Here is a 27,503-nt window from a genome sequence, read left to right on the forward strand (position 1 = left end):
ATAAGAGGAAAACTTTTGCTTTTTAGAATTGACTAATCTTAACAAAACTCCTGAATTAAACATTTATAACGATTTGATTAAATCTAAACGTTAACTCACCACTCCCACTGATGTAAAGGCTGCAACCATGTTAATGAGTGTAGGGATCATGTTGAACTTTCCTGCCTGCAAAACAAGAGTATGAGTCAGGTTCAGTTTCCTGGAGAAGATCGGTACAAAAAAGTCCTGGTGTTTTGTGTTTTCTTCTTTTATTCACAAACAACAACAGAAACATGACAATCAAGACTATAGATGTATCATTTAAAAATATATTTTAAAAAATTACACACATATTTATATTCCTGTATCATTAATGTGTTTGTGAAATAAAGGTAAGTGGATGTAAACTTCTTTATTCAGTGAACTGACAGTGAAACTACACACTCACATTTCCATTGACCAAGACGTCAAACCTGATAGCATAGGCTTTGACCAGAGTGCGGTAGTCAGTCCCATTTTCCATCTTAAAATACTTTGCAAATCTAAATAGAAAGAAACATCACATCATTCTTATAGTGACATCTATTCTGTTCAATTTACTAGAAGGTTCATGAATGATCAATAAAACAAGACAAAAAAACACATTTCTTGTAGACATGTAGATATGATTAGACAAAGATCAAACACTGTTTTTATATGCCACAATTAAAGCTAGTTTTTACTTAATGCTATTTGGCCACATATAATAATGGATTGCATTTATATAGTGCTTTTCAACCGCTTTACAATTCCACTATTCATTCAATCTGAATAATAAATAAAGTTGCGTATAGGGAGTCCACCAACCAGTTTTTGTAGGATCATCTATGTTAAAATTCATGGACATTATGTATTGTAAAACTTTAGAAATGATATATCGAGTGATGAAAAAGAATGTTCCACTTTGTATTCTAAGTATGTTTAAACTAAGAGATGGAAAATATGATTTGAGGGGGTCTTATAAGTTTGAAATACCTAAAGTGGAAACCAATGTTAGGTATAGATGTGCCAGTTTTGGGAGTGAAATTATGGAATGGACTTAATGATGAACTGAAGATGTGTTTTTCTTTGTCATTTTTCAGGAAGAATTTAAAAATTGGTATCATTCAAGCTTATGGAAATTTGGTTTGATGAATAACTTTGTGTTGATTTCATTTCTTGATTTATCATTGATTTATTTTCAAACTGTTATATAACTTATTTGTCAATGCTATTTATTTTCTTGGCTAAGGATTTGATTATTCCTATGGGGTAAAGGATAGGATAATTATAAGCCACAGGCTGTATGATTGAGTACTTTTATGTAAAATGATAATCTGTGTTGTTGACCGAAATAAATTTCACTTCACTCTCACACACTGGTGGAGGCAGCTACAGGTGTAGCCACAGCTGCCCTGGGGCGCACTGACAGAGGCGAGGCTGCCATATCGCGCCATCGGCCCCTCTGGCCAACACCAGTAGGCGAAGTGTCTTGCCCAAGGACACAACGACCGAGTCTGTCCGAGCCAGGGCTCGAACCGGCAACCTTCCGATTACAAGACGAACTGCCAACACTTGAGCCACGATCGTACCTTATCGTAACTTAAATATACTGCTCCAAAATACAATTAAAAGAACAGTTTTTATCAGAGTACAGTCAGTTAAACTTCTGAGGTAATTACCTGGTCAGTTGAGTACCAAAGGAGTTTATCAGTTTCAGCAGCTTTGGTGTTAATGAAATAATCAGCAGGCATAGTTTTACAGGTGGAGGCCACTGACATTTGTCCCTCCTCATCTTTTCTGACTGTTTTATCAGTATTTCTGCATTTGGATAGGGTGAGCATTGCTACTGGTAGCATGAGGAGATACTTGGACCCTACAGAGGTTGCACGGGTAGTACAACTCCTCTAGGATGGCACATCAATATGTGTCATTGCCAGAAGGTTTGCTGTGTCTCCCAGCACAGTCTCAAGAGCATGGAGGAGAGTCCAGGAGACAGGGAGTTACTCTAGGAGAGTTGGACGGGGCTGTAGAAGCCTTTAACCGATCGGGGGGACTGATATCTCCTCATTTGTGCAAGGACAAAGAAAATGAGCATGTCCAAAGCTCTACAGGATGCCCTCCAGCAGGCCACCAGTGTCAATGTCTCAGACCAAACAATTAGAAATGGATTTCATGATCGTGGCCTGAGGGCCCGACGTCCTCTACTGGGCCCTCTGCTCACTGCCTACCACAGTGCTGCTCATGCTGCACATTATGCTTTACAAATTAAAATGCACAAAAATGATGCAATAAAAGAGAAGGAATAAAACCATTAGACACAAAAACCAACTACAACAACAATGACTAAGGCTGTTAAAACAAAGAGAGGTTTGGGTCAGTGTGTGCTAACCCAAACATGTGTAGATCTAATATGTAGAGGCAGACTCTTCCAGAGTCTGGGACCTGCCACGGAGAAGGCTCTGTTGCCACCAGATTTAAGACTGTGAAATGGATAGCATTCGTTTTGACCTGGACCTCGTGGTTCTTTCTGGAGCTCAGACAGGTAAGAGCAGGCTCGACTGTTCAGTGATTTAAAAACAAAAAGTTAAATTTGGATCCTATGAGGAACAGGAAGCCAGTGTAGAGAGGCCAACACTGGGGTCACAGGCTCCTTCCTTTTAATGCCAGTTAGCAGACGAGCGGCGGCATTTCGGACCAACTGGAGATGATAAAGAGAGGCCTGTGCAGAGAATGGCAGTAATCTTCACATAATGAAGAGATGAATAACACACTGAAAGACATTAGCTGGAAGGTCTGGCTTTACCTTGGCTACCTGTCTCAGATGGAAAAAGCTAGATCGGACTACTGCGCTCACCTGCCTACACAGTTTGAAGGAAGCATCACAGCACACCGAGGTTTTTAACATTTGTCTTACAGTGAAAGGATAAAAGGCTCAACATCAAGAGGGCAGCAGGGCTGCTACAACCCAGAGTTAAGAAAATGTCATTAAAACATTCAAAAGTGCTGTCTCAGTGCTGTGTAGTGATTTAGAACCAAACGGAAACTTTTCAGAGATCTCATTAAGATCAAGGTGAGCCTCCAACTGTAAGCAGATCACTGTCTCTAGAACTTTTGAAAGAAAGGGGAGCTTCAAGATTGGCCTGTAATTAACCAGAACAGTTGGGTCCACAGTGTGATTTTTAAGAAGAGGCTGTTTAAAAAATGATGGGACACAAAGTGTCAATTAATTTCTGGATATAAAGCCCAATTATGTTTAAGGAGGTTTGGGGGGAGACGATCTGATGGGCAGTGTGATTATCTTAGGCGATGAACTACCACGGATCCTTAACTCAGGGAAACAGGCTCAAACTGCTCCAAGACAGCTGAGCACACAGGAGGAACACTGACGATTTTTTTGGCATTTTTTTACTGACCAAGTTTCAGCTATTAGGTCTTGTGTCTCGTCACCTACTGCCTCACACATACTAAGCTCCAACATTATTACTTGTACTGATGATATGATTAGGCTTGTGGCTATTTGGTAAACAGAGAGACAGTCCCTAAGTATCTTTATAGAAACATACATCCTATCCTTCTTCCATCTACCTTCAGCACATCTACAATCATGTCTAAGGGTGCACCTATGTTCACTGAACCATGGCTCTGACAATGGCTTAGCGCAGACAGTCTGAGTGGAGTCCAAGATATCAGTGCAGGCTGAAGGACAGATATTAGAACAGTCCTCAAAGTTCTCACAGCTTCCGTTAATTATTCCAGAATCAAGACATGCAACAGAAAACTGAGGCACTCTTAAAGTATCGGGTGTCCAGCTTATCCAGAGAGAAGTGCAGCATTATAGTGAACGTGCACACATCCATCCATTTTTTATAGCATCATGGAACACAAACAGATTCATCAGGCTGTTGCAGTCCGGTTAGGCTTGATCTGCCCTAAATATCAGCAGGATTTCAGTTTTCACATTTCCTGCTGGATGTTAGTGAGCTGTTGTCGTGGTGCTTTGTTTTCAGTTTTTGCTTCCCTTGGCTCATCTGCTGCAGTCTAGTTCACCTGTGATGTGTTCTCCACACTTGTCTTGGCCTTTGTCAGTTTGTCTGTTCACTGTTCCCAGGATTGTCCAAGATTTAAATTCCCTTTGTGAACTTTATGTTTGTACTTGGTATCTTCATCATCAGCCAATAAACAGCTTGCTTTTTGCTGAACGCACCCCGCCTCCATGCATCTGCATTTGGGTCCTCCGCACAAACACCTTGTCTGCACGCTGACTTTCCTAATCAAACCTACCATCTTGTAAATGACCGTACATTTGTTGGTTGTAATTTCTGTTGTCTAAAAACTTTAAACTGTCTAATGAATTGTGTCTTTTTCCAATTGTCAGCATTTATATTGACAGTACCTGTTCTAAAGACACTGGAATACTGATGCATTCATCAGAGGATAAATGAGCATGTGTGAGTGTTAGACGTGCTGCTTAGGCACAGCACTGAATGAATTTGTGTCGGGTGGTTAACTGGAGTAGGAAATACCTATATTAGCACCAGTCTATTTACCAGTTTCCTAACAGTGGTTATAACTTTAACAGTTACGCTGATGACACTCAGCTGTACATCTCCGTGTCTCCTGATGACACCAGACCAATGGATGCCCTTTTTAACTGTATTTTAGATATAAGATCTTGGATGGCAGAAAACTTTTTACAGCTTAACCAGGACAAAACTGAAGTTTTAATCGTCGGTCCCGAGGCTCAGAGAGAGAAACTCTTGTCTAAATTAGAGGCATTTTCACTATGTCCTTCGCTACAAGTGAAAAACCTGGGTGTTATTTTTGACTCTGAGCTTGGTTTTATCCCACATATTAAACATGTGACCAAAATTGGATTTTATCATCTAAAAAATATAGCCAGAGTCCGCCCTATTCTCTCTCGGGGCAACACGGAGATGCTGATGCATGCTTTTATTACCAGTCGCATTGATTACTGTAATGCCCTGCTCTCTGGTCTTCCTAAGAAGAATATTTCAACTTTACAACTTTTGCAAAACTCTGCAGCTCGTGTGCTGATGAAGACCAGAGGGCGGGCCCACATTACACCGGTTTTAGAATCGCTGCACTGGCTCCGCATGTGTTTCAGGATCGATTTTAAAGTTCTTTTATTGGTTTTTAAATGTCTTAATGGTCTTAGGCCTTCTTATCTCTCAGATCTGCTTTTACCATATGAGCCCTCGCGGACCCTGAGGTCCTCTGGTGCTGGCCTTTTGATTGTCCCTAAAGTCAGGACACATACTCACGGAGAGGCAGCTTTTCAGTGGTATGGTCCTCGTCTGTGGAACAGCCTGCCGGAGGAGCTCAGGGCCGCAGAGAACGTACATGTTTTTAAGAACAGGCTCAAGACCCACCTTTTTAATTTAGCTTTTACTTAGCGTTTATTTATTTTATGCTTATTTATTCTATCCTGTTATTTTATTATTAATTCAGGCTTTACCTAATATTTATTGATTTTATTCTTATCCATTTTTTTATCTTCTTACTCTATTTATATTTATATTGTATCCTGTTCTTATTTATTTTATCATTTCACCCTGTATATATCCTATTGTGGCATATCTCCAGTGTTTCCTCGGAGGGGGCTCTCTGCACCGGGGCTGTGATCGACCGTGGCTGCTGGGTCTCTGGGGGTCCTCTCAGCCTGGCTGGGGGGCTCCTGCGCCTCCCTCCTGCTGTGTGCCCAGCCTGGAGGTCTGTGACCGGCTCCCGGTGCAGACGGCTCCCTGTTATAGTGTTTCCTCACCTGGCTCATATGTGCCCAGCCCAATTTCACTCTCTAAGTGTGTGTGTGTGCGTGTGTGTGTGTGTGGGTGGGTGGGGTGGGGTGGGGGGGGGGGGGGGGGAGATATGTGTGTATTCACATCATTTATGTTAATGAGAGTGTGGGGAGTGAGTTGGAGGGTGGGGTGGGCTGCTTTTAACTATGTAAAGCACTTTGTGCTACATTTTTTGTATGAAAAGTGCTTTATAAATAAAGATTGATTGATTGATTGATTGATTATAATTGCAGCTGAGAAAATCAGAGATTTTGATTTTTCTGATATTTATAGTAGTCTCATATTTCCTCTGTAAATGTGGAGTTTCATGGTCAGTCAGAGTCTGCATATTTCTTGGCATTAATACCTGAAATTGTAGCCAGGTGAGACAGTGTTGTTCTGTGACATAGCATCCAGTCGGGTGAATGAGTACGAGGGGTTACAGTGGTCATCCGACTTGTCCAGATCGCACATCCAGCCGATCTTTATTCCAATCACTCCTCCCTGACAGAAGTACATACAGGCTTTATTGTGTAAGTGACACAATCACTTCAGGTCCAGTCTTGCTACTTTGACACATGTAAACGACTTCCTTTTCAGTCACTGGGTTAGTTCAGCTGACTCCCTGCAGCACCTGTGGGCAACGACCTGGTAGCAGCTCCTCCAAGAACTACTTTTAAGGTCTGCTTTCTGTTTGCATTTGCACTATGAAACTATGAAGCCTCTTAAAGACTATTCACTACCAAACAGGTTGGAGGCTGACTTGTGGTTCCTAGAGTTTCTAAAAGTTAAATGGGAGGCAGACCTGTTAGCTATGAGGCTCTTCTCCTGTGGAACAAGCTTTCAGTTTGTGTTCAGGAGAGAGTCCCTCATCTGCTTCTAAAATTAGGCTTTATTAAGTTTTTTCTTTATAAAGCTTATAGTTAGGGCTGCATAAAACTGAAGTAAAGCAATAGCTAACCAGCACTCGTAAGTCAGTTTCCATCCTGGTAAAATCCCACCAAAACCAGTGGACACCCCCCCCCCCCACACACACACACACACACACACAGGCTTGGTCTGTACATGTTCTGCCAGATTAGTGAAGTTCTGCTGGGCGTAGCGGACGACATCTCCCACTCTGAAGATCGGGCAGTAGGTGTTGTTGACCATGTCAAAGTTACACTCACTGATATATTTTTTCGTGATGTTAGGAAGGAAGTTCCCTCTGCCAACAAACACATCAATATGTCAGCCTTAAATATGACAATCATTCTAACAGTAAGATTTAATCATTTCTGGGCTCGACACTAACTTTTGTGGCACCTGCCCTTTGGACAAGTACATTTCCTCTCAGTTGGCCTGGTACAAAGTCCTTTGTCTTAAATGAAAATGTCTAAAATATTACTGCATGTTGTGGTTTGCAAATGACTTCAGTAATGTCACCAAATGATCACCAAAAAGTACATGCTACAGCTGTGCATAATGGCCACATGCCAAAGCGTCTCTGAACTATAATTGTGCCATTTTCAGATTGACTTTTACAAAAGTATAATTGTGGCTTAACTCTGAACAGATACAGTGACATGAAAAAGTATTTGCCCCCTTTCTTATTTTCAAGTTGCTTCATATTTGTCACACTTGCATGTTTCGGATCATCAAAAAATGTAATATTAGACAAACATAACTTGACTGAATACAAAATGTGTTTTTTAAGTCATGATTTTATTAATCGGAGGATAAATGTTGTTCGATTATGTACTACTGTGGTTAACCGCTTCTTTTGGAAAGCAGAGTTCACTTTGTTCGACTCAAATCTGATTCAAGCCAGAACTGTTGATTCAAGAAATTACCTGATTACCTGTCTAACAAAGTGAAGTAGCCTAAGAGTTCTCAAACAGCAGCATGCCAGTACCTAAAGAAACAGCTCAGAATCAAAGTCATTGATATCTGTCAGTGTGGAAAGGGTTACAAAGCAATTTTCAAGGGGTGGTGCAAAGATTGTATTTCTTTTGGAAGGTTTGCATCCCATTAAAGGTTTGGTATGATGTGCATTTTGTAAAATACACATCAAACATAGTGGTGATGGTGGTGTGATGGTCTGGTCACTACCAAAAAGTCCTGAAGCAGACTATTCAGCCAACAAGCTGTGCACTCGGTGCAAGCAGGACATCCAAAACACACCAGGAAGTCATTCTCTGAACACCAAGTCAAATTCCCGACTTCTGCCAGATTGAGATGCTTTAGTGTGACCAGTTATCACAAACTCTTCATTCCAAGCCTTGCTGCCAACGTAGCAAAACCAGTTATTAGGTTTAGTGGGCGATTTTCTCCACACAGGCCAGTTTTGAACGGTTTTGTTACATTTATAAAAGAAACAATCATTAAAAACCTCATTTTGTATTCACACAAGTTATCTTTGGCTAATATAAAATGTGTCTGATGATCTGAGACGTGACAAGTATGCACAAAGATGGAGACTCCTCCTGTAGCACACACTTCTCTGTGATAACGACATAACAGCTTTCAACTGAATTAGCCAGTGTGTCTCATCCTGTCAGAGCAGGCTGCCGTTGCTCAGTCTGGTGCTTGGCTAACATTACACTTTACATTGAAGCATGAGTGAAACAGTGAATTACACAGATGCTAATGCTAGCTAATTAATGTCACCTGTTGGGGTTTCATCCCTGCAAAAACAGCAGAACCCTTTCCTGCTCAGTGAAACTGATCTCTCCATCTAGTCACAGTCCTTAATTTTCCCTTTAAATTGGCGGTACTGTGCAGTTATATCAACACTGATTCATATTAATTTTGCATCCTTGGCTTGAATGCAGAGCTGACAGTGTTTTGCATTGAATGCTTTGCAAATGTCAACTCCAGTGTTAGTGCCAGTGCATTCAGAGTGACAGTTATCGGGGATAAAGCGTTCTCTTCACAACTCAGTAGTCTGAATATAACATTTCTTCATTAAAGTGAGCAATAATGTGAAAACAGAATAATTTGTCCTTGTTAAACAAACAAACAGATGTTCCAGACGAGCCTTAATGTCAACATATAAGGGTGTGTGATACTTGGTGTAGTTGAAGGTCGGGAAGCGGATGCTGTTTTTGATGAAGATGGTGAAATTTTCTGTTTCCATCATTGGTGTGCTGCATAGGGGAGAACAGACAAACATGAAAACGTCACACAGAGTCACAGGAAAGACAGAATTTACTTAACATATATTTAATTAAAAAATGCACCGACTGACTGCCGGGGACGAGAACCGGACGATGTTCTCGGCTGGTGACCGGCTCGCTTGTATCATGCTTGTCCAATTATTAGCTCATCCATTTCATGCATGCACAGCACCCACACAGCAGCCCATGCAAATAGCCGTGCACGCACTGATATGTCCTTAGTGTGGAAGCTCTTCACTGTGAGTGAAGATGCACAGACCAAAGTAAAATGCAGGGGAACCACTGTGATAATGTTCATAAGAACAAACCTAATCAGATATTATACTCATGCAGCTGAACATGGTTATTTTAATTGCTAAAAAATGCAAAGTGGCTAAAACTAAAGCTGGAGCTTGAAGCCAGCCACAGGCTAGCACAAATAATCAATAAGATAAAGCAGGTGTGGGGAACTCCAAGCCTCAGGTGTGCCGTCCCAGGGGGACATCTAAAACCTGCAGGACAGTGGATTGCCCCACCCCTGAGATAAAGGATCCAGTTATGAGGAAAATGAAAGACACGAATGAAAAAGAGAAACAGGTATCTTTTAAGGCATCTTGTAGGTATGTGATACAAATGTTGCTACATAAATCTGCTGCAACTGCTTTTGTTGGGTGAGGTAAAATAAGACGGATGAAAGCAGAAAAATCTATAACCTGCTGCAGTTTGGCAAAGTTGTAATTCTAATCATTACTTTAGCTATGAAAATAATACCTTACACTAAAGATAAGCATATTTCCTTCTAGTTATTAGAAAGAAAACCAGTATAAACATAAACTGGTTGGTCACACTAACAAAAACGTTGGAAAACAGAATCGGCCAACAAAACTCTGCATTTCTATAAAAATAAAGCTAGAAAAATATAATACACAAAACTGCAGTTTAATAGTGTTACAGACACTACAGTAGGGGTGCTGAAATATTTTTTTTAAAAGTCTATTTTCCCCCCTCGTTTACACTGGTGGACCAAAGTTAGTGATTTATAAAACTTGTCTCTGATTCTGTTCATCTGGATGTTTGAGAAATGTTTCATCTTCAGTCTCAGCTGACTGCAGGTTTCCAACCTTATAAACGGGACATTTGCATGATGACTGAAACTAGCAGCACTGAAGGAACAATGGGCTGGGAGGTCAGTTTCAACACTGACCAGTGAGCATTGGTCTCACTGGTCATGGATCATAGTGTTGCAGAATTGTTCTTGCTATCAGGATAACTGTGACCTCTCACACTGTCAGTGTTTTTATAAGCATAGCAGTCAGAGCGGGTGTACGCCTACCAGCTCACTGTGTCTTTGGTGTTTCGCTAGCTTAGCTTAGCTCGTAGCCGACTCGTTAGCACCATGGCTACTTCACCTGTCCCTCCTGCACTTTCCTGCTCATTGTGTCAGATGTTTAGTTACTCCTCGGCCTCCTTTAGCAGTAATGATATCTGTAACAAATGTAGCATATTTGCAGCTCTGGAGGCCAGGATTACTGAATTGGAGACTCTGATTCGCACCCTTCATTCACCCATAGCTAGCCAGGCCCCTGTAGCTGGTGCAGCCGAAGATAGCGTAGGCCCCGCTAGCTGTTTCCCGGCAGACCCCAAGCAGCTGGGGAAAGAGGGCGGCTGGATGACGGTGAGGAGGAAGCATAGTCCTAAACAGAAGCCCCAGGTACACCACCAACCCGTTCATGTGTCTAACCATTTTTCCCCACTCGGCGACACACCCGCCGGGGGTCAAACTCTGGTAATTGGTGATTCTGTTCTCAGACATGTGAAGCTAGAGACACCGGCAACCATAGTCAATTGTCTTCCAGGGGCCAGAGCAGGCGACATTGAAGGAAATTTAAAACTGCTGGCTAAGGGTAAACATAAATTCAGTAAAATCATAATTCACGTTGGCAGTAATGACACCCGGTTACGCCAATCGGAGGTCACTAAAATCAATATTGAATCGGTGTGCAACTTTGCCAAAACAATGTCGGACTCTGTAGTTTTCTCTGGTCCCCTCCCCAATCAGACCAGGAGTGACATGTTTAGCCGCATGTTCTCCTTAAATTGCTGGCTGTCTGAGTGGTGTCCCAGAAACGATGTGGGCTTCATAGATAATTGGCAAACCTTCTGGAGGAAACCTGGTCTTGTTAGGAGAGACGGCATCCATCCCACTTTGGATGGAGCAGCTCTCATTTCTAGAAATATGGACAAATTTATTAAACCCCCCAAAATATGACTATCCAGAGTTGGGACCAGGAAGCAGAGTTGCAGTCTTACACGCCTCTCTGCAGCTTCTCTCCTCCTGCTACCCCCCCAAAAACCCATCTCCATAGAGACTGTGTCAGCTCCCAAACAGACAAAAAACAAACTAAAAACCAGCAACAAACAACTTAAACATAAACAATTACAAAGAAAGAACAATACAGTATCCACATCTGAACCAAAGAGTAAAACAGTGAAATGTGGATTATTAAATATTAGGTCTCTCTCCTCCAAGTCTCTGTTAGTACATGACTTAATAATTGATCAACAAATCGATTTACTCTGCCTTACAGAAACCTGGTTGCAGCAGGATGATTATGTTAGTTTAAATGAATCAACACCCCCGAGTCATTCTAACTATCAGAAATCTCGAAGCACAGGCCGAGGGGGAGGTGTGGCAGCAATTTTTCACACCAGCCTATTAATTAATGAAAGACCAAGACAGACTTTTAATTCATTTGAAAGCCTGATGCTGAGCCTCGTCCACCCCAGCTGTGAAACTCAGAAACCAGTCTTACTTGTTATCATCTATCGTCCACCTGGGCCTTACACAGAGTTTCTGTCTCATTTCTCAGACTTTTTCTCCAATTTAGTTCTGAGCTCAGATAAAATAATTATTGTGGGTGATTTTAACATCCATGTAGATGCTAAAAATGACAGCCTCAACATGGCATTTAATCTGTTATTAGACTCAATTGGCTTCTGTCAAAATGTAAAAGAACCCACCCACCACTTTAATCACACTCTAGATCTTGTTTTAACATATGGCATAGAAACTGAACATTTAACAGTGTTTCCTGAAAACCCTCTCCTGTCTGATCATTTCCTGATAACATTTACATTTACAATAATTGATTACACAGTGGTGGAGAGTAGACTTTATCACAGTAGATGTCTTTCTGAAAGCGCTGTAACTAAGTTTAAGAATATAATCCACCCACTGTTATCATCTTCAATGCCCTGTACCAACACAGAGCAGAGCAGCTATCTGAACGCTACCCCAACAGAGGTCGATTATCTTGTTAATAATTTCACCTCCTCACTACGTACAACTCTGGATACTGTAGCTCCTGTGAAAACTAAGGTCTCTAATCAGAAGTACCTGACTCTGTGGAATAATTCTCAAACACGTAGCCTAAAGCAGACGACTCGTAATCTGGAGAGGAAATGGCATGTCACAAATTTAGAGGATCATCATTTAGCCTGGAGAAATAGTTTGTTGCTTTATAAGAAAGCCCTCCGCAAAGCCAGAACATCTTACTATTCATCACTGATTGAAGAAAATAAGAACAACCCCAGGTTTCTCTTCAGCACTGTAGCCAGGCTGACAAACAGTCAGAGCTCTGTTGAGCCAACCATCCCTTTAACGTTAACTAGTAATGACTTCATGAACTTCTTCACAAATAACATTTTTATCATTAGAGAAAAAATTACCAATAATCATCCCACAGATGTAATATTATCTACAGCTACTCTTAGTACCATTGATGTTAAGTTAGACTCTTTTTCTCTAATTGATCTTTCTGAGTTAACTTCAATAATTACTTCCTCCAAACCATCAACGTGTCTTTTAGACCCCATTCCTACAAAACTGCTCAAAGAAGTCCTGCCATTAATTAATGCTTCGATCTTAAATATGATCAACCTATCTCTAATAATCGGCTATGTACCACAGGCCTTCAAGCTGGCTGTAGTTAAACCTTTACTCAAAAAGCATCTCTAGACCCAGCAGTCTTAGCTAATTATAGGCCAATCTCCAACCTTCCTTTATATCAAACATCCTTGAAAGAGTAGTTGTCAAACAGCTAACAGATCATCTGCAGAGGAATGGTTTATTTGAAGAGTTTCAGTCAGGTTTCAGAGCTCATCACAGCACAGAAACCGCTTTAGTGAAGGTTACAAATGATCTTCTTATGGCCTCTGACAGTGGACTCATCTCTGTGCTTGTCCTGCTAGACCTCAGTGCAGCGTTCGATACTGTCGACCATAATATCCTATTAGAGCGATTAGAACATGCTGTAGGTATTACAGGTACTGTGCTGCAGTGGTTTGTATCATATCTATCTAATAGACTCCAGTTTGTGCATGTAAATGGAGAGTCCTCTTCACACACTGAGGTTAATAATGGAGTTCCACAGGGTTCAGTGCTAGGACCAATTCTGTTTACATTATACATGCTTCCCTTAGGCAGCATCATTAGAAGACATAGCATACATTTACACTGCTATGCTGATGACACCCAGCTCTATCTGTCCATGAAGCCAGATAACACACACCAATGAGTTAAACTGCAGGAATGTCTTAAAGACATAAAGACCTGGATGGCCGCCAACTTTCTGCTTCTTAATTCAGATCAAACTGAGGTTATTGTACTCGGCCCTGAAAAGCTTAGAAATATGGTATCTAACCAGATTCTTACTCTGGATGGCATTACCTTGGCCTCCAGTAACACTGTGAGGAACCTTGGAGTCATTTTTGACCAGGACATGTCCTTCAACGCACATATTAAACAAATATGTAAGACTGCTTTCTTCCATTTGTGCAACATCTCTAAAATTAGAAATATCCTGTCTCAGAGTGACGCTGAAAAACTAGTTCATGCATTCATTACTTCCAGGCTGGACGACTGTAATTCATTATTATCAGAAAGTCCTAAAAACTCCCTGAAAAGCCTTCAGCTAATCCAAAATGCTGCAGCAAGAGTCCTGACAGGGACTAGAAAGAGAGAGCAGATTTCTCCTGTTTTGGCTTCCCTTCATTGGCTTCCTGTTAAATCCAGAATTCAAAATCCTGCTCCTCACATACAAGGTCTTAAATAATCAGGCCCCATCTTATCTTAATGACCTTGTAGTACCATATCACCCTATTAGAGCACTTTGCTCTCGCTCTGCAGGCCTACTTGTTGTTCCTAGAGTATTTAAAAGTAGAATGGGAGGCAGAGCCTTCAGTTTTCAGGCCCCTCTTCTGTGGAACCAGCTTCCAGTTTGGATTCAGGAGACAGACACTATCTCTACTTTCAAGATTAGGCTTCAAACTTTCCTTTTTGCTAAAGCATATAGTTAGGGCTGGACCAGGTGACCCTGAATTGTCCCTTAGTTATGCTGCAATAGACTAGTGATGGGATTTCCGGCTCTTTCGGCTCCGAACCGGCTCTTCAGGTTGTTTTGTTGCTTTAATTAATTTATTATTAACAGTATTATAAAATTATGCACAAAAGGAATTACTAACGTAAAAAAAGTGGTTTTATTTATATATGTTTATATATAAATATATGCGGTGGTCCCTAGAGACAAAACACGTACAAACTCCAAGACACATTTCTAGCATGAACTGAACTTCCAAAGCAGAGCTACTAGATCACTTAAATTACACAATTGAAAGCATGTGTGTATTGTTTGTGTATTTATACACAGGCACTCATATATATATTCAAATAATTTTAAAAAAAATGTTCATTTACCTGTTACTACCACACAACAAATCCAGTCATTGGTACTTGCTGGCTTGTGTAGCCACTCGGTAACAAAAGTTCAACACTGCCCCCAGCATCCTGGAGCACTTCTGTTGTCTTTTGTACGTGTTTTGAGTTTTTATGTGCTTCTGAGTTTTTACGTGTTTTGGAGTTTGTATGTGTTTTTACGTGTTTTGGAGTTTTTACGTGTTTTGGAGTTTGTACGTGTTTTTACGTGTTTTAGAGTTTTTACGTGTTTTGGAGTTTGTACATGCTTCCGAGTTCGTACGTGATTTGAAGTTTGTATGTGCTTTATCTCTAGGGGCCACCGTAAATATACTTTTATTTATTCACTCCACATAAAATGTAATAAATAAATCATATAATACAAAAATCAACTATTCACATTTCAACTTTTAACTATTTAAATTTTCAGCTTTTTCCTTTTACAAATTTAAAGTGAAACAACACAAAACACTGCAAACCACAACACAATTAAATATAAATTAAAATATGAAAACAAAAAGAAACATGCACATTCTCTGTCAAATGGACCTGCATGAATAAACTTTCTGAATCCTTTATCATCTGCAACTGAAAATAGTTGTGGATGATTACTATACCTTTCTAATGTGACGTTGTTGTCCCTGGCTCTCTTTCTCTCTCTCCCCCTCTGGATCTGTTCCTGTGCTACTGAGTGTAACTACTGCCCCTCCCCCCTCTGCCCAGCGTAAAGCACAAGGCTCGCATGCTGAGTGAAGCAGAAAAAAAGTGCGAGAGAGAGGGTGAGAGAAAAAAAACAAAACAAAACACACGTGACGGCTCGCGATAAGGAGCCGGCTCGCGTCGTTCACGTCAAAGAGCCGGCTCTAAGAGCCATTTCGTTCGCGAACGACCCATCACTACAATAGACGTAGGCTGCCGGGGGATTCCCATGATGCATTGAGTTTTTCCTTTTCAGTCACCTTTCTCACTCACTATGTATTAACAGACCTCTCTGCATTGAATCATATCTGTTATTAATCTCTGTCTCTCTTCCACAGCATGTCTTTTATCCTGTCTTCCTTCTCTCACCCCAACCAATCACAGCAGATGGCCCCGCCTCTCCCTGAGCCTGGTTCTGCTGGAGGTTTCTTCCTGTTAAGTTTTTTCTTCCCACTGTCGCCAAAGTGCTGCTCATAGGGGGTCATATGATTGTTGGGTTTTTTTCTCTGTATCTATGAAGCGCCTTGAGGCGACTTTTGTTGTGATTTGGCGCTATATAAATAAAATTGAATTGAATTGAATTGAAAAGGAATAGTAAAAACTTGCATCAGATGTGGCCTACTTCATATAGTGAATCATATAAGGCTTATATGATTTACTCATGTGGCCACTTTCTCATTACTTTCAGATATTGTTCCAGGAAGTATCCAAAACATACAAGTTTCATTTATCAAATTTTTCTAGGGATCTTATATCTGTTTTCACTCTTGTATGCTTTTCGTACAAGTTTCACACAAGACAGATACAAACTTTATAAGATTTATAAATATCTTTTCCATATGGGAAAGCCTGCTAAAAGGTAGTGATGGGATTTTCGGCTCTTTTTAGAGAACCGGTTCTTTCAGCTCCGAACCGGCTCTTCAGGTTGTTTTGTTGCTTTAATTAATTTATTATTAACAATAATATAAAATTTTGCACAAAAGGAATTACTAATGTAAAAGAAAAAGTGGTTTTATCTATGTATGTTTATATATAAATATATGCGGTGCCCCCTAGAGACAAAACACGTACAAACTCCAAAAAGCACGTACAAACTTGGTACTTCCTGGCTTGTGTAGCCACTAGGTAACAAACGCTCACCACTGCGCCCAGCATTCTGGAGCACCGCTGTTGTCTTTTGTACAGTTTTTACGTGTTTTGGAGTTTGTATGTGCTTTGTCTCTAGGGTACCGTAAATATACTTTTATTTATTCAATCCACATAAAATGTAATAAATAAATCATATAATACAAAAACCAACTATTCACATTTCAACTTTTAACTATTAAAATTTTCAGCTTTTTCCTTTTAAACAAATTTAAAGTGAAACAACACAAAACACTGCAAACCACAACACAATTAAGTATAAATTACAATATGAAAACAAAAAGAAGATGCACATTCTCTGTCATATGGACCTGCATGAATAAACTTTCTGAATCCTTTATCATCTGCAACTGAAAATAGTTGTGGATGATTACTATACCTTTCTAATGTGACGTTGTTGTCCCTGGCTCTCTTTCTCTCTCCTTCCCTCCCGCTCTGTTCCTGTGCTACTGCGAGTGTAACTACTGCCCCTCCCCCCTCTGCCCAGTGCAAAGCACACGGCTTGCATGCGGAGTGAAGCGGAAAAAAGTGCGAGAGAGAGAGAGAGAGAAAGAAAAACCCCACGGCTCGCGATAAGGAGCATCGTTCACTTCAAAGATCCGGCTCGTGTCGTTTGCAACCGACACATCACTACTAAAAAGCTCTTTACCACATGCAGAGCATCATCTTACGGCTTGATGGTGTCGATCTCAGCAGGACACCAACCCTTAATCTCACACGTCTTGATCATGGCATTAAAAGGAACACACCTCCCTGTAGCAATTCCTGAGTAGAAAAGAAAATACAGGTACAAGGTCCAAAGTAAAACACTTCAACATATTAATGCACATAAATCTAGTCATCAACAGATCATTTTAACGTGAAATATTGTTACTGCATGATAAAGACAAAGTATCTCACCATAACTTGCCGGCTTATTGATGTGCTTTGTGCAGTTTCTGTCGTCTGTACAAAGAAACTTTCTTTTTTCACTCTGGATAAAATACAGTGACATGTGAAGAGAACATTAAAGCTGCATCACAGCTGTTTTACAGTACAGTGTTTGGTTTTTTACATCCCTCAAATACGTGCATACATTTTATAATTAATTTTTAATTTTCTCATCATGTGCAGCAGTTGTATTGACACCGACGTCTCTCTAAATCCACTCACATAGCATAGCATAGCATAGCATCTTTATTTATAACGCACTTTACATCCAACTATGTTGACCAAAGTGCTACAAATATAAAACAGAGAGGAAACAGTTTAAATTACATATAAAATATCTTAAAATTAAAAGTAATATAATTAATAAGAAACGTATTAAGAGACATCAACAAGTCCTGCTGTGCTAAAAGCCAAGGTAAATAAATATGTTTTAAGACGTGATTTAAAAACAGATAAGGAAGGTGCCTGTCTAACATGTAAAGGCAACTCATTCCACAATTTTGGTGCTGCCACAGCAAACGCCCGATCCCCTCTGAGCTTACGATTAGTCCTGGGCACACTCAGGAGGAGCTGGTCTGCCGACCTGAGGGACCGGGAAGGTATGTATGGATGAAGAAGCTCAGAGAGGTACACAGGGGCAGCATTGGACAAACATTTAAAAACAAATAAAAGCATCTTAAAATGGATCCTAAAATGCACGGGCAGCCAATGAAGTGAATATAAAACTGGGGTGATATGCTCGTATCTATGAGTGCCAGTTAAAAGGCGTGCAGCAGCATTCTGGACTAACTGCAGTCGAAAAACAGAAGACCGACTCACCCCAAAATAAAGAGAATTACAGTAATCCAGCCGAACGGTTACAAAAGCGTGGATTACTGTTTCAAATTGCTGTCTCGTAAGAAAGTGCTTAATTTTGGCCAGTTGCCTCAGATGAAAGAAACTAGACCTTACAACCAACCCAATCTGGCTTTCAAGCTTAAGCTCAGGATCCATTTTAAAACCCAGATTAACAATCTCTGGTTTACAGAATGATTTCAGGGATTGCAAATTAACACACGGAACAGCAGTGGAGGCAGGTCTGAACACCATTACTTCAGTTTTAGAACCATTAAAACAAAGAAAGTTTAGCGCCAACCACGACTTGACGTCCTCCAGACATGTTTGTAAACGATTTACAGACGACCCATCTTTCTTTTTAAGAGGAACATAAATCTGGCAGTCATCTGCATAACAGTGAAACGAGAGTCTGTGTTTTCTAAAAATTGAGCCCAATGGAAGTAAATAAAGTGACAACAGGATAGGGCCCAGAATGGAACCCTGTGGTACTCCATGAGACAACGGAGCTCGGGAGGACTCACAGTTTCCTAAGCGAACTGAAAAGGTTCGGTTTGTTAAGTAAGACCTGAACCATTTCAGAGCCACACCTGTTATACCGACACACTGCTCCAAACGTGAGATTAAAATTTCATGGTCTACAGTGTCAAATGCAGCAGTTAAATCGAGTAAAATAAGAATGACACTTTCACCAGAATCACATGATAAAAATATATCATTAAAAATTCTTAAAAGTGCTGATTCAGTGCTATGCATTGCTTTAAAACCAGATTGAAAAATCTCCTGAACATTTTGTGCATTCAAGTATGAGATCAATTGGTCATATACAATTTTTTCCAAGACTTTAGATAAAAAGGGCAGCTTAGATATTGGTCTAAAATTCTCAACAGCGTTTGTATCTAGCCCAGGTTTCTTAAGAAGTGGTTGCACAATTGCATCTTTGAAATTCTTTGGAACCACACCTGAAGTAAGGCTGCTATTTAAAATGGTTAAAATAGTTGGACCTAAGGTAGAAAAAACTTCTTTCAGAAAAAGGGGAGGGATAGGATCATAAGGTGAGCCTACAGGCTTTAAATGAACTACCACCTCCTGTAGCTGAGCAAGAGTAACCGACTCAAACTGTTGAAAGACAGCTGAGCAAACTGGAAGATCAGAGGGGTCAGATGTGGGCAAAATAATCTGCGCCCTAGCCGAGGCTACCTTGTTTATAAAGAAGTGCAGAAACCTTTCACACATTTCAAGTGAAGGCTCAAAACTAAGAGCAGAGGGAGAGCTTAAAATAGTCTCAATTGACTTAAACAATATGTGTGGTTTCTGATAATTCACCATAATAATATTTGCAAAGTGTTTCCGCTTTGCTTCTTTTATTGTAAGCTGATATAAGGCCCAGCACTCTCTTAAACTTTGTAAAGAGACCTGTAAGTTATCTTTTTTCCATCTCCGCTCAGCCCTACGACATTCACGCCTCGCAGCACGGGTTTCATCGTTCAACCAGGGTTCAAGCTTTGTCTTAGGATGCTTAATTTTTAGAGGAGCAACAATATCCAAGACAGTCTGACAAGTGGTATGAAACCAAAAACTGAGTTCCTCTACGTATTGGAGTGTCTCAGGAATGGAGAACTGATTATAGTAGGTGGAGAACCGTGCTGCCGTGGAAGAATTTAACAAACGAGATGTCTTTGCAGGGACAAGCCCCCTGAATTCATTTCTAGATAAAGAGATGTCAAACAGAACCGGCATATGATCAGAAAAAACAGGATCGGAGACTTTCAGATTAAAAACAGGCAATAAGTGGGCTAAAACCAGATCGAGAGTGTGGCCACACTGTTGCGTGGGTGCAGACACACATCGAACTAAATTAAAGGAATCAGTAAGATTCAAAAAGTCTTTAACCATGGGCTTATCTGGACAGCACACATGAATATTAAAATCCCCAACAATAAGAAAGGAGTCATATTTTATCATGACTTCAGTTAGAAATGCAGCAAATTCCTTTATATCTTTATATCACATCACAGCAGCTGGTTAAAGTAATGGAGCGCTGTCCTTTTTTGTACAGGGTGAGATACTATTGCTTTTTCCAAAAGGGAAAGCATTGTGTTTACATCTAGCACGTAGCCAACATTGGCTTTGTGTATCTGTAAAGTAAATGAGCCCCAGGACTGAGTGATGATCTGTTAGTCGTGGTGATGATGACTTACGTCAGGACAGTATCCTTGGACTTGGTTCTCTGTAGTAATCAGTTTAGTGATGATGCAGAACACCGAAGCTCCCTGCAGGAGATACAAATGCAGTCTGTCAGTATCTCATCTTCACTCAGTCAGTTCTTACATTCGTCCATACACACACACCTGTGTAGGAGTGACGTAGTCTGCTACATCCATAACCTTGTTATTGTAGATTCCAAAGCCTTTGACCTTGGTCATCACAGAGGATTCAATCGCCGTGTCTCTAATCTGGTAGGCCTTCTCAGTGAGAAACACCCATCTGAAACATTACATAGAGAGTGACGCATGCCAAAATGTAATCATAAGCATCATTATACTTAAAAAAACAACCCTTCTTGCCACTAGCTACAATCAGGGATAGTGCACTGAAAATGCTCGCTGTAAGACACTACAAAGGAATTCAGTTAGATCTGCTAATCTGTGATCATTAGCTCAGAGTTTTCTTTTCAGAATAATTAAGAGTTGAGGTCTTTTGATTGGAAATAAATAATGAAATGAATGACCTATTGAGAAGTCACTATGAGAATTTGCAGAGCAGACAAGTGTGATTACTCTCATATTATTCTCATTATTCTCAGTGTGATTTAGCCTCTAGTGAGGCAGTATAAAGATCAAAAATCCACATTAAGAAACAGAAGTTGTTAAATGTGAGACTTCAGCCAGGAGAACAGGATTCATACTACCAATGGAAACCATGTTTTCTGACAGAGTTCACTAAGTATTCAGGTTTATTGGATTCTTACCTTTGGTGCTTGTTTGCTGTGGTGTGTGCAGCAAAACTGTCAGTTTAATAAAACATCTTGTTTAGGTCTAAAATGAACCCTTTCACAGTTTTGACTGCATGTTAGAACGGATGGTTTATGGGCGTCCGTTCCCACCAAAGCCATTTGGACTTATTGCATGTTCTACTTACAGAACTGCAAGACGTCACCTGAGAGTTTGGAATTTTTCAACTTTAAAAAAAATCTGGCGACCCTCTGAAATGCTTTGTACAGGCCTTTTCATCGCTTAACCTCCTAGGACCTGGCGTCCACATATGTGGACATCACATTTTGGGGTTTTTAGGCTAAAATACTCAATTTTGCTCTACATGGGCCTGACATCCACTTACGAGGACATTATACTGCTACTGTTCTATCAAAATTTAAAACGAATATCCTCATATGTGGCTCTTATTTTTCTTAAAAACAAAAATAAGGTTAAAAAAGAATCTGGTAATTCTTTGTTTTTACATTCATTGGGCCCAAATATGTCCAAATATCAAAGAGAAATTAAAAATACATGTCATGGAAGAGTTGGGGTCTTAGGAGGTTAAAAACCTTTTGTGTTATGTTAAATAAATAAATAAAAACAGAACGTGATACTCATGCTCAGTTTTGGCTTCAGTCAACAGCAGCAGCTAATATCAAATTAGAAATGGAGTCTACTAATCCCTAACATCGAGATATCATGAGCTGATTCTGTAGCAAGATAACTTTTTACGGGGTGCATGCCCATTCCTTCTAACCTCTGGGTTTGGGACAGGCATCAGTGGCTACTGAGCAACCATGTCGTAGACTGAAGTGAAGACGTTAAAGATCTGAACATTGTTGGCATCATCTGGGAAGCTGAGCTAACCACAAATGACCGGAGTCGTTGGAAGTCATTAGTTATCCTAAGTGCCAATCGGTGTAGGAGAGACTAAGTCTAAGAAGGAATCGCTAGCATAAACAATTCAGTTCAGTTTTCTTCATCTATTAGTGTTTTTTTCTGTAGTTTAACTAATCGGTGTGTCTCATATGGCTTCATGTACAGATAAAGCTGAGTATCATCTGCATAGCAGTAATAATGTAAAATAATGTAAATATGGCCTGTATTTATATAGCGCTTTTCTAGTCCCTAAGGACCCCAAAGCGCTTTACACATCCAGTCATCCACCCATTCACACACACATTCACACACTGGTGATGGCAAGCTACATTGTAGCCACAGCCACCCTGGGGCGCACTGACAGAGGCGAGGCTGCCGGACACTGGCGCCACTGGGCCCTCTGACCACCACCAGTAGGCAACAGGTGAAGTGTCTTGCCCAAGGACACAACGACCGAGACTGTCGAGAACCTTCCGATTACAAGGCGAACTCCCAACTCTTGAGCCACGATGGCCAGACAACTGGTCTCAGCACAGAACCCTGTGGAACTCCATAATTAACCTCGGTATGTGAAGAAGACATTTACATAAACACACTGGAGTCTGTTACATAGACATGATTCAAACCACTGCAGTGGCCTTCATACCCACGGCATGTTCTAATCTGTGCAGTACAATGTTGAGATCAGCGATGGTCTACCAGGACATGCACAGGCATGAGTCCACTGTCAGAGGCCGTACGATTATTCAGTATTTTCACTAGTGCTGTTTCTGTGCTGTGATGAGCTCTGACTGACTTCAACAAAACCATATATCTACAGATGAACAGTTGTTTTACAACTACTCGTTCAACAATTGATAAAAGGAAGGTCAGAGATATATAAGACAGCTGGTCACGTGATATTAAGAGAAGTTAGGGAGTAAAGATATTTTGATCATATTTAAGATAAAGGGATTAGTTAATGGTGGGATGTCTTTGAGCAGTCTTGTAGGAATGGGGTCTAAAAGATATGTTGGAGGAAGTAATCAAATTACTCAAACAATCTAAGAAAAAGAGTCTAAATAAATATCAGTAGTAATGAAAGTTTTGGACATAATGTCTGTGAGATGGTCATCAATATTTCTTTCTTTAATGGTTAAAATGTTATCTGTGAAGAAATTGATGGAGTGGTTACTGTTTAAGGATAAAGGAATGCTGGGCTGAACAGCGCTCTGAGTTTTCATCAGCCTGGTTACAGCTCTGACGAGAAACCTGGAGATGTACTCATTTACTTCACTCAGTGATAAATAAGTCCTATCTTCACTGATGGCCTTAAAAAGAAAGAAAAAACGAATTTCTAAATTAGTGAGATGCCATTTGCTCTCTAGAGCTATCTGCTTTAAGGCCCGTGTCTGTAAGTTGTACAAGGAAGTCAAGCACTTCTGATTTGAGGTTCTCTTTTTTTTTCTTGTAGTCCATTTTTGCACATGTAAACTTTATTAAGAAAAGATCAGACATTAAACAGTATTCACTAATGTCCATTTCCTATGCCTTGTGTCAGAATGAGGCCCAGAGTGTGATTAAAGCCAACTGGGTCTAATAATAGATTAAATGCAGTGTTTAGGCTGTTGATTTCAGTACCTATATGAAAATTTAATCACCCACTATAATTATTTTATCTGAAATGAGCATTAAATCAGGTAAAAGAGAATTCAAATAGAAACTCTGATTAAAGGGGATAAACAACAGAAAGCAACAAACAAAACTATTTTTAGAGTTTTTTAATTAGTGTATTCGAGGCTTAGAGTCAAGCTTCCAAATGTAAACTCCTGCTTCCTGTCTGGGTCTTTGGTTATTTCATGAGCTGGAGTAAAAGATAGCTGCCACCAGTCCTCCCCGGCCTGTGCTTGAAGGAGGAAACATGGCTAGCTTCCAGCATGACAGAGACTCCAACAGAAATTGGGCATAAAAAAAGTGGCTTCTCACAGTAACTGGTTGGAAAAGCATTAGTGAGGAAGCTAAGCTCAGAATGTTCACATCAGCACCTCAGTGTTGGAGACTGTGATTAAAAAAAGGCAGGGTAAGTGTGGACACCACATGCTCAGAGGCTAATTACTTCTTAATTGCAAGACATTAGCCAGTGGGACTGGACAATCCTGTTTGTTGACCTCTACAGTCACAGGAAAATATGTACAAGTCTTTTCAGAACCAGAGGATTCTGCCCCCTGCTGGCTACTACAAATAATTCATGTTCAAGGTACTTTCAGACCAAGAAGCTATTTCCATTTTTCATCAGCTATGGACCAAAAGAACAATTCTGACTGTTCTCCACAGTATTGCTATTATTATTTTTACCTTTATGAAAACAGGAAAACGACAAACTCTTCACATTAAAAATCTCTTTTACCTGGCCAAGACGGACAGCAGGACAATCATGCGTTGCATAAACTAATAGAGCATGCATATCCATACAACAGTAAAGCACAGTCAAAGAGCCTGAATTAACTGCATTCAAGTTGTTTACATTTACTTTAAATTCATTGAGTGAGACCAGTTGGTTCCCCAGCTGATTCCAGGAGGAAGGAGCTGCATGCTCTTTTTCCAAATTTACTGTGAACCTCTGAGAAAGAAGAACAATTCTTGGCACCCAAAACAGTAGCTTCCCATACTTTTTTGATGGGTGCTAGTTTGTAAATAAGAATAGCCTGATAAATAAGAACATACCAGAGGTTGAGTCTACGACATAACCACCCAACCCGACAGTAAGAGGTTTAGAGTGTGTAAGGAAGCTCACGATGAACAGAATCCAGCATAAGCAGAGCATGCATGCATACAAATCACATCTTTCTTGCCTCAAATGACGAAAAGGATCAAGTTTCAATTTCAATTTTTTCACCAGTTGCTGACGTTTAAATTAGAGCGAGTAATCAGTTGTAATTCCTAAGTACTCGGACTGAGACACTAACTCTCAGAGCCACAAACTGTAGTAATACATGAAGGTTTGTTAGATTTACAGTACATCTGTATGAAGACCAAACCTAGTACACTGACTAACAATGGCTCGTGAGCTCAGTTTCATGATCATGACCATTCAAAATGCTACGTTCAAATGAGCCAAATCAACTTTCTGGGGTTTCCTTACTTGGATGATTAAGCATGCTTCGTTAGCTTTCTTTTACAGCTGAGTGAATGGGTTACTTTTCCTAGTAACAAAGAGGTTTTATGTAAAACATGAACGATGTATTTAACCAACACAACTGTGGCTTTATAAAGATAATAAAATATGAAGTAATAAAGTGAAGAATTAAACCTTCCTAATGTAACAACTAATCCAGAACACTGAACAGCAAAGCCTTTAAAATACATGTTTGTGTTATGATGTTTTATTCAACCAGATAAATGTCGGTACTGTCCAAGTCCAAGCAAACACTCACCCAATGAAGTAAGTGATGATGAGGAGCTGGACAACACGGTTGATGATTCCAATAGTCCAACTTTTCACAACCACCGACTTAGTGGTTTCATAGGTGAAGAAGTCTGTGATGCAAGACCACATCCTGGCAGTATTTGTGCTTGACAAGCCTTTGTTAGAAAAATAATTCCACTGTGTGAAGAATCGAAATAAAAAAAGCTGGAAGTTGACTCCAGATGATCTGAAAATAGGAAAGATAGCGACAGATTTAGATCCAAGACAGAACGCAGGAGCTGCAGCTCATCACTGTGTGAAGGAGCTCAGTCACTTTTAATTTCAGCTGCTCCTCTTCACTCGTTACTTCAGGCTTCATGTGTCGTGAAAAATGAGTAATTAGTACGAGCAGCACATTTAGCAGCGCCTTTCTATGCCATTACTCCTCTCTTCATGCAAAATACCAATCTCGTTTCCTCTCTCTCTCTCTCTCTCTCGCTCTCTCTCGCTCTGTCTCTCTCTCGCTCTCTCTCTCTCTCTCTCTCTCTCTCTCTTCCTGTCTCTGCTCAGAGCACGATGGACATTTTCTGTGTGAATCAAATTGTGATGTTGTAAAAGGTTTTAATCCTATTACTGAGAAAATGTGTCCAGTTTCATTACTTAGATAAATGTTATTATTGTTTTTACCTTCATTTCAGCAGGAACAGCAAACATGTGGGAACATATGTCAAACTGAATATGAGTTTTTGATTGTAATGAGACAAATCTAGTTAAATAGTAATAATTATAATAATAATACATTTTATTTGAGGGCACCTTTCAGAAACCCAAGGTCACCTTACAAAAAACACAATTAATAAAAGGAACAGTAGTCATAAAATACATAAAATAAGTTAAAATTACAAAACAGAGCGTGACAACAGATAAAATCAGCATTAAAGCAAATAAACCAGTTCAAACAGATGTGCTTTGAGCTGTGTCTTAAATGTGAAGAGGGAGTCAATATTTCTTAGTACAGGAGGAAGAGAGTTCCAGAGCCGAGGAGCAGAGCGACTGAAAGCTCTGCTCCCCACAGTGATGAGATGTGAGGATGGAACAGTAAGATGAATAGCAGATGATGATCTAAGAGGGCGGGAAACAGTGGTGATATGGAGCAGGTCACACAAATATGAAGGAGCAGATTTATGGAGACACTTGTATGTAAGAAGTAAGATTTTAAAGTTTATCCTGGCTTCTACGGACAACCAGTGAAGCTGCTGAAGAACTGGGGGAATATGAACACTTAACGGAGTGCAAGTTATGACCCGAGCTGCAGAATTTTGAAGAAGTTGGAGTTTATGAAGGGACTTTTTAGGGAGACCAAATAGGAGGGAATTGCAGTAATCAATACGGGACGTAATAAGACTATGGACAAGGACGGCAGCAGCATGGGGAGGAAGGAAGGGGCGGAGTCGGTTAATATTACGTAAGTGGAAGTAAGCAGACGGGTTATGTAATTAATGTGAGACTGGAATGAAAGAGTATTATCAAGTATGACACCCAAACTCTTAACCTGAGGGGAGGGAAGGGTGGGAGAATTTTCAATGTTAATGGAAAAACTGGGATTTGGATAAGATAGATGGTGAACCAACAAGTAAAACTTCAGTTTTATTACTGTTGAGTTTGAGGAAATTGGAGGAGAACCAGGGTCTAATCTCAATAAGACAGTTTGAGAGGGAGGAAGGTGGGAGGGATGAATTGGGTTTAGAAGAAATGTAGAGCTGGGTGTCATCGACATAACAGTGAAAATTTATATTATATTTTCGGAATATATAACCAAGAGGGAGCATATAAATAATAAATAAAAGAGGCCCCAATACTGAACCCTGGGGCACACCAGCAGACACAGGATAGAGAGTTGAAGAATGGGATTTAAATTGGATAAACTGAGTGCAGTCTGAGAGATATGAGGTAAACCAGGCAAGGGGG

The 27,503-nt window shown here is 40.2% G+C and overlaps 1 protein-coding gene across 1 annotated transcript in view; it reads right to left on the reverse strand.

The window, feature by feature from the left end:
• Positions 1-25,685, reverse strand: part of p2rx3b (purinergic receptor P2X, ligand-gated ion channel, 3b) — a 38,438-nt gene extending 12,753 nt beyond the window's left edge. Inside the window, exons 1-10 of the mRNA XM_085355437.1 lie at positions 25,564-25,685; positions 20,645-20,780; positions 20,495-20,566; positions 17,430-17,502; positions 17,201-17,294; positions 8,846-8,923; positions 6,861-7,002; positions 6,163-6,299; positions 428-521; positions 100-165 (exon numbers count right to left, since the gene is read on the reverse strand). Coding sequence (XP_085211563.1) covers positions 100-165; positions 428-521; positions 6,163-6,299; positions 6,861-7,002; positions 8,846-8,923; positions 17,201-17,294; positions 17,430-17,502; positions 20,495-20,566; positions 20,645-20,780; positions 25,564-25,685 — 1,014 coding nt within the window. The remainder of the gene's footprint in view (positions 1-99; positions 166-427; positions 522-6,162; positions 6,300-6,860; positions 7,003-8,845; positions 8,924-17,200; positions 17,295-17,429; positions 17,503-20,494; positions 20,567-20,644; positions 20,781-25,563) is intronic.
• Between the last annotated feature and the right edge of the window lie 1,818 nt (positions 25,686-27,503).

Source organism: Diplotaxodon limnothrissa, linkage group LG6, assembly GCF_057381915.1.
Source record: "Diplotaxodon limnothrissa isolate DT_005_m linkage group LG6, D_limnothrissa_male_GT1.1, whole genome shotgun sequence".
Classification (NCBI taxonomy): domain Eukaryota; kingdom Metazoa; phylum Chordata; class Actinopteri; order Cichliformes; family Cichlidae; genus Diplotaxodon; species Diplotaxodon limnothrissa.